Source organism: Pan troglodytes, chromosome 1 (assembly GCF_028858775.2).
Source record: "Pan troglodytes isolate AG18354 chromosome 1, NHGRI_mPanTro3-v2.0_pri, whole genome shotgun sequence".
NCBI lineage: Eukaryota > Metazoa > Chordata > Mammalia > Primates > Hominidae > Pan > Pan troglodytes.
In genome coordinates this window covers 75,315,784-75,330,297 of record NC_072398.2, presented here as the reverse complement: position 1 = coordinate 75,330,297, position 14,514 = coordinate 75,315,784, and the positions used below count along the sequence as shown (strand labels likewise).

General features: G+C 38.5%; 1 protein-coding gene across 4 annotated transcripts in view; it reads left to right on the top strand.

Moving 5' to 3' along the window:
- KLHL20 (kelch like family member 20) overlaps positions 1-14,514 on the top strand; it is a 70,599-nt gene that overhangs the window by 42,433 nt on the left and 13,652 nt on the right. For all 4 annotated transcript variants that reach the window (XM_514005.7, XM_009438479.5, XM_016932822.4 and 1 more), the window contains one exon: positions 8,537-8,680. In XM_514005.7, the coding sequence (XP_514005.2) occupies positions 8,537-8,680 (144 nt within the window). The remainder of the gene's footprint in view (positions 1-8,536; positions 8,681-14,514) is intronic.

The following is a 14,514-nucleotide window of genomic DNA, read 5'->3' as shown; positions in this document are numbered from 1 at the left end:
TGAGCCGAGATCACGCCACTGCACTCCAGCCTAGGCAAAAGAGCGAGACTCCTTCTCAAAAAAAAAAAAAAGAAAAAAAAGACTTACATTTTCTTCAAGACACAAATGTTACTTAATACATACAACTTTCTATGATACCATACAGATGAGTTAGTTACTAGTTACTTGTTCCTTTGCCCTTCCATAAGTATTTTGAACATGTTTGTACATATCCATCACATTGTACTATACGTGTTGAAATGTGTTTCACCATAATATCTATCGCAGTGACTGGGCACATTGGGAATCTCTAGTAACTGATGTTTCAATAGCTTCTTGCTCTCAAGAAGCTGTGTTGATTAACAATGACTCTTTGTTTCCATAACACATCTATGAAATGCTGCCGCATATCAAGTTCTAAAGATATAGATTGTGCAGCTGGGGAAAAATCTTAAAAAGCAGAGGGATCAGTCCCATAGAAGTAAAACAACTGCAACATGGAGAAACCTCATCTCTACAAAAAATACAAAAATTTACTAGTTGTAGTGGAGCACGCCTGTAGTCCCAGCTACTCAGGAGACTGAGGCAGGAGGCCCGCTTGAGCCTGGGAGGTAAAGGTTGCCATGAGATGAGATTGCGCCATTGCACTCTAGTCTGGGTGACAGAGCAAGACTCTCTCAAAAAAAAAAGAAAAAGAAAACAACACACACACTTAAAAATAAATGGATGACATCACAGAAGGGAAAAAATAAATTGATGGCATCACAGAAGGGATCATGGCAGACAGGAGGCAGGACTAGACTGAAGCTCCAGACCGGGCAACATGTGGAGGCTTGATTGCAAATGTTAGCTCCAGACTGACTGCAAGAAAAAATCAGCAATCTCAAGAGCACCCACAGACCCTCTGAAGAAAGCGGACTGCTCCTGCAGCACCCGGGAGAAACCCCAAATATTAGGAGTGCCCCAACTGCAGAAATGGGAAAGGGAGACCCTCCTCTCCCGAACACACACCCCCACTGGAGAAGCTGAAGGTCTGTTTGCAGGAGAAGTTTCCAACTTTACCTGGAGCTGAGTCAAGTTAGAGAGGCAAGCGAAATAACAGGGGTAGAGGAAGCAGCAGAAAGGCCCTGGGAGTTTGCTGGGTCCCCAAGCAGGCCATTCCTGCCTGGCACCACAGGGATCCATCGGGAGGGTGGCCAGAGGAGCAGGGGATAAAACTCCCCAGGGAGAAGGAATTCTCTAGCTGAACTTTGTAACAATTTGAACAGGGCGAGAAGCCTCCTGACCAGAACTCAAGGTAGGGTGCAAATCCTGCATACAGACTTCACCGACAGGGGGAAAACTAAAGCCCTTTTCTCTTGCAGCTGGGAGGCGGATAGCCTGGGGCAAGCCTGCCGCCCGCCCGTGGCCTGGAAACAGACTCAGAGTTGTGAGAGGGGCACGGTGGGAGTGAGACCATGGGAGGAGTGAGACCAGCCCTTCAGTTTGTGTGGGAGCTGAGTGAGGCCTGTGACTGCTGGCTTTCCCCCACTTTACTGACAACCTGCATGACTCAGCAGAGGCAGTCATAATCTTCCTAGGTACACAACTCAAGTGACCTAGGAATCTCTTCCCCCATCCCCAACAGCAGTCGCAACAAGACCCGCCCAAGGAGAGTCTGAGTTCAGACATGCCTAATCCTGTCCCCACCTGATGGTCCTTCCCTGTCCACCCTGGTAGTGGAAGACAAAGGGCATATAATTTTGGGAGTTCTAGGACCCCACCTACCACCAGTCTGTCTCCACACTACTACAGCTGATGTTTTCTGGAAAGCACCACCTCCTGGCAGGAGGCCAACCAACACAAAAATAGGGTATTAAACCACCAAAACTAAGGACCCTCACGGAGTCCATTGCACCCTCCACCAGAACAGGTGCTGGTGTCCACAGCTGAGAGACCCATAGATGGTTCACATCACAGGACTCTGTGCAGACATCCCCTACTGCCAGCCCAGAGCTGAGTAGACTTGCTGGGTGGCTAGACCCAGAAGAGAGACAGCAATCACTGCAATTTGGTTCACAGGAAGCCACATCCATAGGAAAAGAGGGAGAATACTACATCAAGGGAACACTTCGTGGAACAAAAGAATCTGAACAATAGCCTTCATCCCTAGACCTTCCCTCTGACAGAGCCTACCCAAATGAGAAGGAACCAGAAAACCAACCCTGGTAACATGATAAAACAAGGCTCTTCAACACCCCCAAAAAATCATACTAATTCACCAGCAATGGATCCAAACCAAGAAGATTCCCTGATTTACCTGAAAAAGAATTCAGGAGGTTAGTTATTAAGCTAATCAGGGAGGGACCAGAGAAAGGCAAAGCCCAATGCAAGGAAATCCAAAAATGATACAAGAAGTGAAGGGAGAAACACTCAAGAAAATAGGTAGCTTAATGAAAAAACAAAAATTCAGGAAACTTTGGACACACTTTTAGAAATGCAAAATGCTCTAGAAAGTCTCAGTAATAGATATGAACAAGTAGAAGAAAGAAATTCAGAGCTCAAAGACAAGGTCTTTGAATTAACCCAATCCAACAAAGACCAAGAAAAAAGAATAAGAAAATATGAACAAGCCTCCAAAAAGTCTGGGATTATGTTAAACAACCAAACCTGAGAATAATCGGTATATCCGAGGAAGAAGAGAATTCTAAAAGCCTGGAAAACATACTCGGGGGAGTAATCAAGGAAAATATCCCCAGCCTTGTGAGAGACCTAAACATCCAAATACAGGAAGCACAAAGAACACCTGTGAAATTCATCACAAAAAGATCTTTCCCTAGGCACATTGTCATCAGGTTATCCAAACTCAAGATGAAGGAAAGAATCAAGAGCCATGAGACAGAAGCACAGGGTAACTTATAAAGGAAAACCTATCATATTAACAGCAGACTTCTCAGCAGAAACTCTATAAGCTAGAAGGAATTGGGGACCTATCTTCAGCCTCCTCAAACAAAACAATTATCAGCCAAGAATTTCGTATCCAGTGAAACTAAGCATCGTATGTGAACGAAAGATAAGCCGTTTTCAGACAAAGAAATGCTGAGATAATTCGCCATTACCAAATCACCACTACAAGAACTTCTAAAAGGAGCTCTAAATCTTGAAAGAAATCCTGGAAACACATCAAAACAGAACCTCTTTAAAGCATAAATCACACAGAACCCATAATGCAAAAATACAAGTTAAAAAGCAAAAACAGAAAACAAAATCAAAGTACATAGGCAAGAAAGAGCACTACGAAAGTAAAGTAACGGTACCTCACATTTCAATACTAACATTGAATGTAAATGACCTAAATGCTCCACTTAAAAGGTACAGAACCGCAGAATGGATAAGAACTCACCAACCATCTGCTGCCTTTGGGAGACTCACCTAACACATAAGGACTCACATAAACTTAAAGCAGTGGAAAAAGGCATTTAATGCAAATGGACACCAAAAGTGAGCAGGGGTAGCTCTTCTTATATCAGACAAAACAAACTTTAAAGCAACAGTGGTTAAAAGAGACAAAGAGGGACAGTATATAATGGTAAAAGGCCTTGTCCGACAGAAAAATATCATAGTCCTAAACATACATGCACCTAACACTGGAGCTCCCAAACTTATAAAACAATTACTAATAGACCCAAGAAATGAGATAGACAGCAACACAATAATAGTGGGAGACTTCAATATTCCACTGACAGCACTAGACAGGTCATCAAGAGGGAAATTCAACAAAGAAACAATGGATTTAAACTATACCTTGGAAAAAATGGACTTAACAGATATATACAGAACATTTCATCCAAAACCCACAGGATACACATTCTATTCAACAGCTCATGGAACTTTCTCCAAGATAGACCATAAGATAGGTCATAAAATGAGCCCCAATAAACTTAAGAAAATTGAAATTATATCAAGCACTCACTCAGACCACTGTGGAATAAAACTGGAAATCAACTCCAAAAGGAACCTTCAAAACCATGCAAATACATGGAAATTAAATAACCTGCTCCTGCATGAGCATTGGGTCAAAAACGAAATCAAGATGGAAATTTAAAAATTCTTCAAACTTAATGACAATAATGACACAACCTATCAAAACCTCTGGGATACACAGCAAAGGTGGTGCTAAGAGGAAAGTTCATAGCCCTAAATGCCTACATCAAAAAGTCTGAAAGAGCACAAACAGGTCACACCTCAAGGAACTAGGGAAACAAGAACCAATCAAACCCAAACCCAAAGGAAATAACCAAGATCAGAGCAGAGCAAAATGAAATTGAAACAAACAAACAAAAGACCAAAAGATAAATGAAACAAAAAGCTGGTTCTTTGAAAAGATAAATAAAATTGATAGACCATTACCAAGATTAACCAAGAAAAGGAGAGAAAATCCAAATAACCTCACTAGAAAATGAAACAGGAGCTATTACAACTGACACCACTGAAATACAAAAGATCATTCAAGGCTACTATGAACACCTTTACACATATAAACTAGAAAACCTAGAAGAGATGAATAAATTCCTGGAAAAATGCAACCCTCCTATCTTAAATCAGGAAGAATTAGATACCCTGAACAGACCAATAACAAGCAGCAAGATTGAAGTGGTAATTAAAAAATTACAACAAAAAAAAGTCCAGGACCAGACGGATTCACAGCAGAATTCTACCAGACATTCAAAGAAAAATTGGTACCAATCCTTTTGACACTATTCCACAAGATAGGGAAAGAAGGAACCCTCCGTAATAATTCATAATTCATTCTGTGAAGCCAGCATCACCCTAATACCAAAACCAGGAAAGGACATAACCAAAAAAGAAAACTACAGACCAATATCCTTGATGAATGTAGATGCTAAAATCCTCAACAAAATACTAGCTAACCAAATCCAACATCATATCAAAAAGATAATCCATCATGATCAAGTGTGTTTCACACCAGGGATGCAGGGATGGTTTAACATATGGAAGTCAATAAATGTGATACACCACATAAACAGAATTAAAAACAAAAATCACATGGTCATGTCAATAGATGCAGAAAAAGCATTCGACAAAACCCAGCATCACTTTATGATTAAAATGCTCAGCAAAATTGGCATACAAGGGACATACTTTAATAAAAGCCATCTATAACAAACCCACAGCCAACATACTGAATGGGGAAAAGTTGAAAGCATTCCCTGTGAGCATGGGAAAAAGACAAGGATGCCCACTCTCACCACTCCTCTTCAACATAGTACTGGAAGTCCTAGCCAGAGCAATCAGACAAGAGAAAGAAATAAAGGGCATCCAAATCAGTAAAGAGGAAGTCATACTGTCACTGTTTGCTGATGATATGATTGTTTACCTTGAAAATCCTAAGGACTCCTCTAGAAAGCTCCTAGAACTGATAAAAGAATTCAGCATAGTTTCCGGTTACAAGATTAATGTACACAAATAAGTAGCTCTTCTATACACCAACAGCAACCAAGCGGAGAATCAAATCAAGAACTCAACTTTTTTTTTTACAATAGCTGCAAAAAAAAAAAAAAAATACTTAGGAATATACCTAACAAAGGAGTCGAAAGACCTCAAGACCTCTACAAGGAGAACTACAAAATAGTGCAGAAAGAAATCATAGACACCACAAACAAATGGAAACACTTCCCATGCTCATGGATGGGTAGAATCAATATTGTGAAAATGACCATACTGCCAAAGCAATCTACAAATTCAATGCAATCACCATCAGAATACCACCATCATTCTTCACAGAATTAGAAAAAAACAATTATAAAGTTCATATGGAACCAAAAAAGAGCCCACATAGCCAAAGCAATACTAAGCAAAAAGAACAAATCTGGAGGCATTACACTACCTGATTTCAGACTATATTATAGAGCCATAGTCACCAAAACGGTGTGGTACTGGTATAAAAACAGGCACATAGACCAATGGAACAGAATAGAGAACCCAGAAATAAACCCAAATACTTACAGCCAACTGATCTTCAACAAAGCAAACAAAAACATAAAGGGGGGCAAGAACACTCTTTTCAACAAATGTTGCTGGGATAATTAGCTAGCCACATGTAAGAAAACGAAACTGGATCCTCAGCTCTCACCTTATACAAAAATCAACTCAAGATGTATTAAGGACTTAAACCTAAGACCTGAAACTGTAAAACTTCTAGAAGATAACATTGGAAAAACCCCTCTTGACATTGGCTTAGGCAAGGATTTCATGACCAAGAACCCAAAAGCAAATGCAATAAAAACAAAAAATAAATAGCTGGGACCTAATTAAACTAAAGAGCTGTTGCATGGCAAAAGTAACAGTCAGCAAAGTAAACAGACAATCCACAGAGTGTGAGAAAATCTTCACAATCTACATCTGACAACTAATATCCAGAATCTACAGTGAATTCAAGTCAGTGAGAAAAAAACAATCCTATCAAAAAGTGGGCTAAGGACGTGAATAAACAATTCTCAAAAGAAGATGTACAAATTGCCAACAAACATATGAAAAAATGCTCAACATCACAATGATCAGGGAAATGCAAATGAAAACCACAATGTGATACCACCTTACTCCTGCAAGGATGGCCATAATAAAAAAATCAAAAACCAGTAGATGTTGGTGTGGATGCTGTGAACAGGGAACACTTCTACACCACTGGTGGCAATGTAAACTAGTACAGCCACTATGGAAAACAGTGCAGAGATTCCTTAAAGAACTAAAAGTAGAACTACCATTTGATCCAGTAATCCCACTACTGGGTATCTACCCAGAGGAAAAGAAGTCATTAATCGAAAAAGATACTTGTACACACATGTTTCTAGCAGCACAAGTCACAATTGCAAAATCATGGAAGCAAACCAAATGTCCGTCAATCAATGAGTGGATAAAGAAACTGTGGTGTATATAGACGATGGAATACTATGCAGCCATAAAAAGGAATGAGTTAACAGCATTTGCAGTGACCTGGATGAGATTAGAGACTATTATTCTAAGCGATGTAACTCAGGAATGGAAAACCAAACATCGTATGTTCTCACTGATAATGTGGGAGCTAAGCTATGAGGACTCAAAGGCATAAGAATGATACAGTGGACTTTGGGGACTTGGGGGGAAGAGTGGAAGGGGGTCAAGGGATAAAAGACTACAAATATGGTGCCATGTATACTGATGCATGCACCAAAATCTCATAAATAACCACTAAAGAACTTATGTAACCAAATACCACCTGTACCCCAATACCCCAATAACTTATGGAAAAATAAAGAACACATCCCAGTTTAAAAAAAAATTGATGGGTTAAAGAAGTGTAGAAATAGCTAAATATTTATGCCTTAACAATTTAGCCTATATATGTCAAAATGGATAGAATGCAACTAAGGTGGTACCCAGGGGCAAATTTACATGAATTTTAGCTTAGATACATTAATATAACTTATATGCATTTGGAAATAAGGAAGATGCAAAATAAATGAATCATGCTTTTAAGTCATCACTGAAAAGGCAATAAAACCCAACAAACAAACAAACAAAAATCAACGAAATTAAAAAAAAAGATATTACAAAAAGAGCAATTTGATAGTATTTTTAAAAATTAAGCATACTCGGCCGGACACGGTGGCTCATGCTTGTAATCCCAGCTCTTTGGGAGGCCGAGGCGGGTGGATCACGAGGTCAGGAGATTGAGACAATCCTGGCTCACACGGTGAAACCCCGTCTCTACTAAAAATACAAAAAAAGAGACGGGCGTGGTGGCGGGCGCCTGTAGTCCCAGCTACTTGGGAGGCTGACGCAGGAGAATGGCGTGAACCCGGGAGGCGGAGCTTGCAGTGAGCCAAGATCGTGCCACTGTACTCCAGCCTGCGCAACAGAGCGAGACTCCGTCTCAAAAAAAAAAAAAAATTAAGCATACTGTTTGCTACAGTAATTCTACCTATCACCCATTTGCACAAAGAGAAATATATAAGGATGAACGTTGTTTTTAATAGCAAAATATCAGAAACAGCCTAAGGGGTATATCAGTAGGAATATAATTAAATAATGTATAACACATATAATAGTAAAATAATTCAAAAGAAAAATCTAGAGCTATATTAGCATAAATAGATCTCAAAAAACGTTGAGGGAAAAAGCAGTGCCTACTGTGGTATTATTTATGCAAAGAAAACATGCTTGCATATAAAGAAATATATATATGTGGATACATATATACCTATATGAAAGCATTTTACTGAAAAGTCTTGAAAGATATATGCCAAATCAAAATGGGAAGAGACAAGAATTCAGGTGGAACTCAAGGAGGGCTTTAACTTTATCAATAATATTCTGATTTTTTTAAAGAAAATATATTCATACATAAATTTCAAAAAATAAAAACACAAACCAGATTTTCAAATGTTTTGGTTATTATTAATCAGCCCATACTTAGGGGAAATAATATATATCATATAAATCCATGGATTTAGAATATGTAAACATAGCCAAGCTTCCTTTGGTAATACAAACTCTCCTCTTGGTATGTTCTTTTCAGGTATGACCCCAAAACAAACCAGTGGAGCAGTGATGTGGCCCCTACAAGCACCTGCAGGACAAGTGTTGGTGTAGCAGTACTTGGAGGCTTTCTCTACGCTGTGGGTGGCCAGGATGGTGTGTCTTGCCTCAACATTGTTGAGAGGTGATTTTTTTTTAAGTCATTTTCCGTATTTTTATTTTAAAGAACATAGAGCTCTTTAAAAGAAAAACTACAGGTTGGGCGTGGTGGCTCACACCTGTAATCCTAGCACTTTGGAAGGCCAAGGCAGGTGGATTGCTTGAGCTCAGGAGTTCGAGACCAGCCTGGGCAACATGGTGAGATAAAAAATACAAAAAAAAAAAAAAAAATTAGCCGGGCGTGGCGGTGCATGTAGTCCCAGCTACTTGTGGGGCTGAGGTGGGAGGATCACTTGAGCCCAGGAGGTTGAGGCTGCAGTGAGCTGAGATCATGCCACTGCACTCCAGCCTGGGTGCAAAGTGAGACCCTGTATCAAGGGGAAAAAAAAAAAAAAAAAGAAGTAGAGCTGAATTTAGGACATTGGAGGATCCACTATTCAGTGGATTTCCCATAGGCTTTCAGCAAAAAGTCTTCAGTTGATCTTAAAGTCTAGGAAAATGAAAGATCTAAAAAAAGTTTTTTTTAATTAACAAAAATTATATATATTCACAGTGTACGGCATGATGTTTTGAAATATGTATAGGTTGCGGAATGGCTAAATCAAACTAATTAACATATTACCTCACATACTTATGATTTATCTGTGGTGAGAACACTTAAAATCTACTCTCAAGTGTATAATACGTTGTTATTAACTATAGTTACTATGTTGTACATTAGAGCTCTTGAATTTATTCCTCCTCTCTAACTGAAATTTTGTATTCATTTACCAAGATTTCCTCACTGCCCCTCACCTTGCCAGCCCCTGGTAACCACCATTCTACTCCCTACTTCTGAGTTCAACTTTTTTAGATTCCTCATATAAGTGAGATCATGCAATATTTGTCTTTCTGTGTTTAGCTTGTTTCACTTAATGTCCTCCAGGTTTATCCATGCCTTCGAAAATGTCAGGATTTCCTTCTTTTTTAAGACTGAATAGTATTCTATTCATATATGCCACATTTTCTGTATCCATTCATCTGTTGAGGTACATTTAGCTTAACTTCATATCTGGTCTATTATAAATAATGCTGCAATGAATATGAGAGTACAGGTATCTCTTCAACATACTTATTTCCATTGAATATATACTTAGTAGTGGGATTACTGGATCACATGATAGTTCTATTTTTAATTTTTCGAGGAACCTCCATACTGTTTTCCGTAATGGCTATACTAGTTTACATTCTCATCAATGGTATGCAAGGGTTTCCTTTTCTCCATATTCTTGCCAACATTTGTTATCTATCTTTTTTAATATAGTAGCCATTCTAACAGGTGTGACATGGTATTTCATTGTGATTTTAATTTGCATTTCCCTGATGATAAGTGATATTGAGCATTTTCTCATATACTGAGCCATTTGTATGTGTTCTTTTGAGAAATATCTATTCAGGTCCTTTGCCCATTTTTAAATCAGATTATTTGTTTTCTTGCTGTTGAATTGTTTAAGTTCCTTATATATTTTCAGTATTAACCTTTTATGAGATGTATGGCTTGCAGATATGTTCTCCCACTCTGTAGATTGTCTCTTCACTCTGTTGATTGTTTCCTTTGCCATGCAGAAGCCTTTTAGTTTGATGTAATCTTACTTTTTTTGCTTTTGTTGCCTATGCTTTGGGGCACATAACCTGATTTTTTCAACTGTCACACTGATTGTACCTAACATTGAAATGTTAGAAATGTATTTCAGATTACATTCTATATATATCAAGCATACCACTTGTGAAATCTCTTCCGATTTTTTTCCTGAATCTACCTGGAGTGTACTTAATGAATGACTCTACTTAGACTTCCCCCAGAGAAATGATTACGTAATAATACTTTGTATAGGACATCTTATAAAAAGCTTAAAGTATTTTGTATATAGACTCATTAATCATTGAAGTATACTTAGGGAAATCTAGGTGGGCTGCCATAGTCACTTTATACTGGTGTACAAATAGTTAATTTTGGTAGAACAGATTTTGTTCTTAATTTATTCTGTCAGCTTTTCGTCATTAGATTTTAGAGTCTCATGTGCTATGATTACTGATAAGAACATATATTTCATCCTCACATCTTAAAAAGAAAGGAGTCATGACTCTAAAATTTTTGAGGTAGCATTTACTAGTTTACCATGTATATGTTGAAACGTTTAACTGTTGTAAGTAGAGGTAAAATAGAAGGTAACTCTTGAAAGCTATGCCAGTTCCCTTTTATCTCTCTGTCAAGAAATCTATTTTTTCACTTTCAAAACTCAGTACAGGAGGTTAGCAGCAGTGATGGCATAGTTTTTTAATATCTCCAAATACCCACATAAAAACAGATAGAGTAATAGATAGCAAAGCTAAAAACCTATGTACTAGTTCTGGAGATTGGAGTTACACAACAATGTGAATATACTTAACACTACTAAACAGTTAAAACATGGTTAAGATGGTAAATTTTATGTTATGTGTGTTTTACCACAATTTAAAAATCAGAACCTGTGAACAAAATTTAACACAAAACTAAGGGAAAGAATATCCTCACAAACTCCAAAACACAAATGGGCAAAGACAAACTACCATTAGCCACAAGACCTGCATGATATTAGTATCTTCAGGAGAAATCAGAAAGAAGCAATTGGATATCTGACAGATCTAAGAACAAAAGAACCTCAAACTAGCTAACACGTAGTAAATAGAAAGCACAAGGGGAAAATTTATCAGCAACTGAAACTAGAAACAGTTTTGTCCACTGCCATAGAGTGTAAGTGCAAGACCCTCAATAAGATCTAAAGGGCTTAGAAGAGGGTTTCTCAACCTCAACACTACTGGCGTTTTGGGTCAGACAATTCTTTGTTGTGGGGGACTGTCCTGTGCATTGTAGGATGTTTAACAGCATCCATAGCCTCTACCAACTAAGTGCCAGAAGCATGTGCCTGGTTGTGACAACCAAAAACAGTCTCTAAACATTGCCAGATGTTACTTAGGGGATGAGAAAGGGGGGATGAAGGGGAATAAAATAACACCTGGTTGGGAACCAGCTGAGTTAGAGCCATCTAGTCCCTGGGAACTCTCAAAACTGACCAGCCAGGATAATCTTCCAGGTCAGGACCCTACACTGAGGAGAATCAAAATTAAGCAGGACGAGGGCAACAGATGCCCTTGTTTTCCTTGAAAAGAGAAAGCCAAGACAAAAGTAAGGCAGTGAATAAAGTCAATAAATCTCTGGACTAGGCGCTGTGGCTCACACCCATAATCCCAACACTTTGGGAGGCCTAGGTGGGAGGATTGCTTGAGCCCAGGATTTCAAACCAGCCTGGGCAACATAGCGAGACGTTGTCTCTCCAAAAAATAAAAAAATTAGCCAGGCTTGGTGGCATACACCTGTGGTCCCAGTTACTCAGGAGGCTGAGGTGAGAGGATTGCTGGGAGGTCAAGGCTGCAGTGAGCCATGATTGCTCTACTGCACTCTAGCCAGGGTAATAGAGTGAGACCCTGTCTCAAAAAAAAAAAAAAAAAAATTTAAGGATACCCCATTCTTTATGATGTGATTATTTCACATTGCATGCCTATATCAAAACATCTCACATACCCCATAAATATATGCCCCAAAGTTAAAAATACAAAAAAATTTAAGTAATCATCTCTGAAGGCAAGGCACTATGTTTTTTAATACTACCTAAAAAAAAGAAGGAGCTCCACAAAGTTAGAAAAACTGTCACAAACCACTCACTCCTATGTCTAAAAGTTCAGGAAAACTCATTTCATGTAAAAATGAAATAGCAAAGTATTGAGATTAGATTCCATACAAAGTTAATATAAGAAGAGAGAATAAGCAGCAGAATAACATCTCTACAGACAATAAAAGCACGCTAGAAAGACACACCTACAGATCAAAACCTTAACTGTTTCAAAATGTGATAAAAGACATTAAGAAAATGATAACAGATATGAAACTACATAAATCAGAAGTAGAAAAATTCAGAAATGAAGTCACAGAACTCAGAAATGTATTAGAAATGAAAGGAAAAATCATTTCAGAATGAAGATTAAAGGATAATAAGCAAAACAGATAATGCCATAAGACAAATAGAAGGCGAAAAGAGGAAATATTTTAAGGTCAAAAAGAAATGAAGGCCAGGCACAGTGGCTCATGCCTGTAATCCCAGCACTTCTGGAGGCCGAGGCGGGTGGAGCATCTGAGGTCAGGAGTTCAAGACCAGCCTGACATGGTGAAACCCCATCTCTACTAAAAATACAAAATTAGCCGGATGTGGTGGCAGGCACCTGTAATCCCAGCTACTTGGGAGACTTGAACCCGAGAGGTGAAGGTTGCAGTGAGCCGAGGTCGCACCATTGAGCTCCACCCTGGGCATCAAGAGCAAAACTCTCTCTCAAAGAAAAAAAAAAAAGAGAGAGGAAAAAAAAACAAGAGATACCATTTGAGAGATAGTAACAAATATTGAAAATAGGTAAAAATCTATTATACAGGTGATAGCAGTCCTTAAAGAAGAAAACCAAAGGGAGGAAACAGAATGAATACTAAGAACTATAATCCAAAGTTACTTTCCTATAATTAAAAAAAGAAACTTTTTTGAAAGAATACGCTATATCCTTCGAATAGTGACCCAGAACACCAAGACATATGCTAATAACATGACTGTACCTTGAAGAAAAAGAAAAAATTCCTTAGACATCTACAAAAAAGTACATGTTACTTGTAAGGAAAAGAAACTTAGATTATCATCTGGCTTTTTAAAAGTAGTAGTTCATGCCAGAAGAAAATAGAATTGCATGTTTTAGATATTCAAGAAAAACGTGAGCCAAGGATTTTATACCTTGAGAAACTGACTTTGAAGTACAAAGGGCACAGACAACTATTAACAACATGTAAGAAATTAGGGAATCTTGTTCCCTTGAGCCCTCTAGGAGAACAAACTTCAGACAAAATTACTAGAAAGACATTGACAGAAGGGCTAGACCATGTGGTTCACACCTGTAATCCCAGCACTTTGGTAAGCCAAGGTGGGAGGATCACTTGAGACTAGGAGTTCAAGGCTGCAGTAAGCTATGATCATACCACTGCACTTTAGCCTGAGTGACAGAGCAAGACCGTGTCTCTTAAAAATAAATACATACATACATACAGTTAACTGTAGAACTATGACTAAATGAAGATTAAAAGGGGGAGGGCTGGGTGTGGTAGCTCTGACCTATAATCTCAGCACTTTGGGAACCCAAGGTAGAAGTACGACTTGAGGCCAGGAGTTTGAGACCAGCCTAGGCAACATAGTAAGACCCTATATGTTAAAAATGTATATATGTATATTTTTTAATTAGCCAGGCATGGTGGTGCACACCTGTATTCTCAGCGACTCAGAAGGCTAAGACAGGAGATTGCTTGAGCCCAGGAGTTCAAGATTATAATGAGCTATGATTGCACCACTCTACCCCACCCTGGGTGACAGACTGACCCTGTCTCTAAAAATAAAAATAAAAGGGAGAGAGTGTAGCATGCTCTAGCTATGTACTCAATCCATGTAAATGTAGTACAAAGAAGAGGTATGCAAAAATGAATTTTAATTGTTCTCAGGGATATTGGAGTGATAATATTGCTATTCTGTTATGTGTATAAATGTAGAATAAAGGAAATGAGTATGCATTATTCTAATTCTGCTCTCTCCTTTGTCCTTGAAAACCAGAGTGTGGAGGTAGAAGAAGAAAAGGTTGCAAAATAGAAGTTAAATAAAGTATCTTGTAGTCCTGAGTATGAATTTGAACTAAATTCCTCTTTTGAAAAAATTTCTATATATTCTAGCTTGTCAACTGAGAAAGCCTCGAAATAAAGTG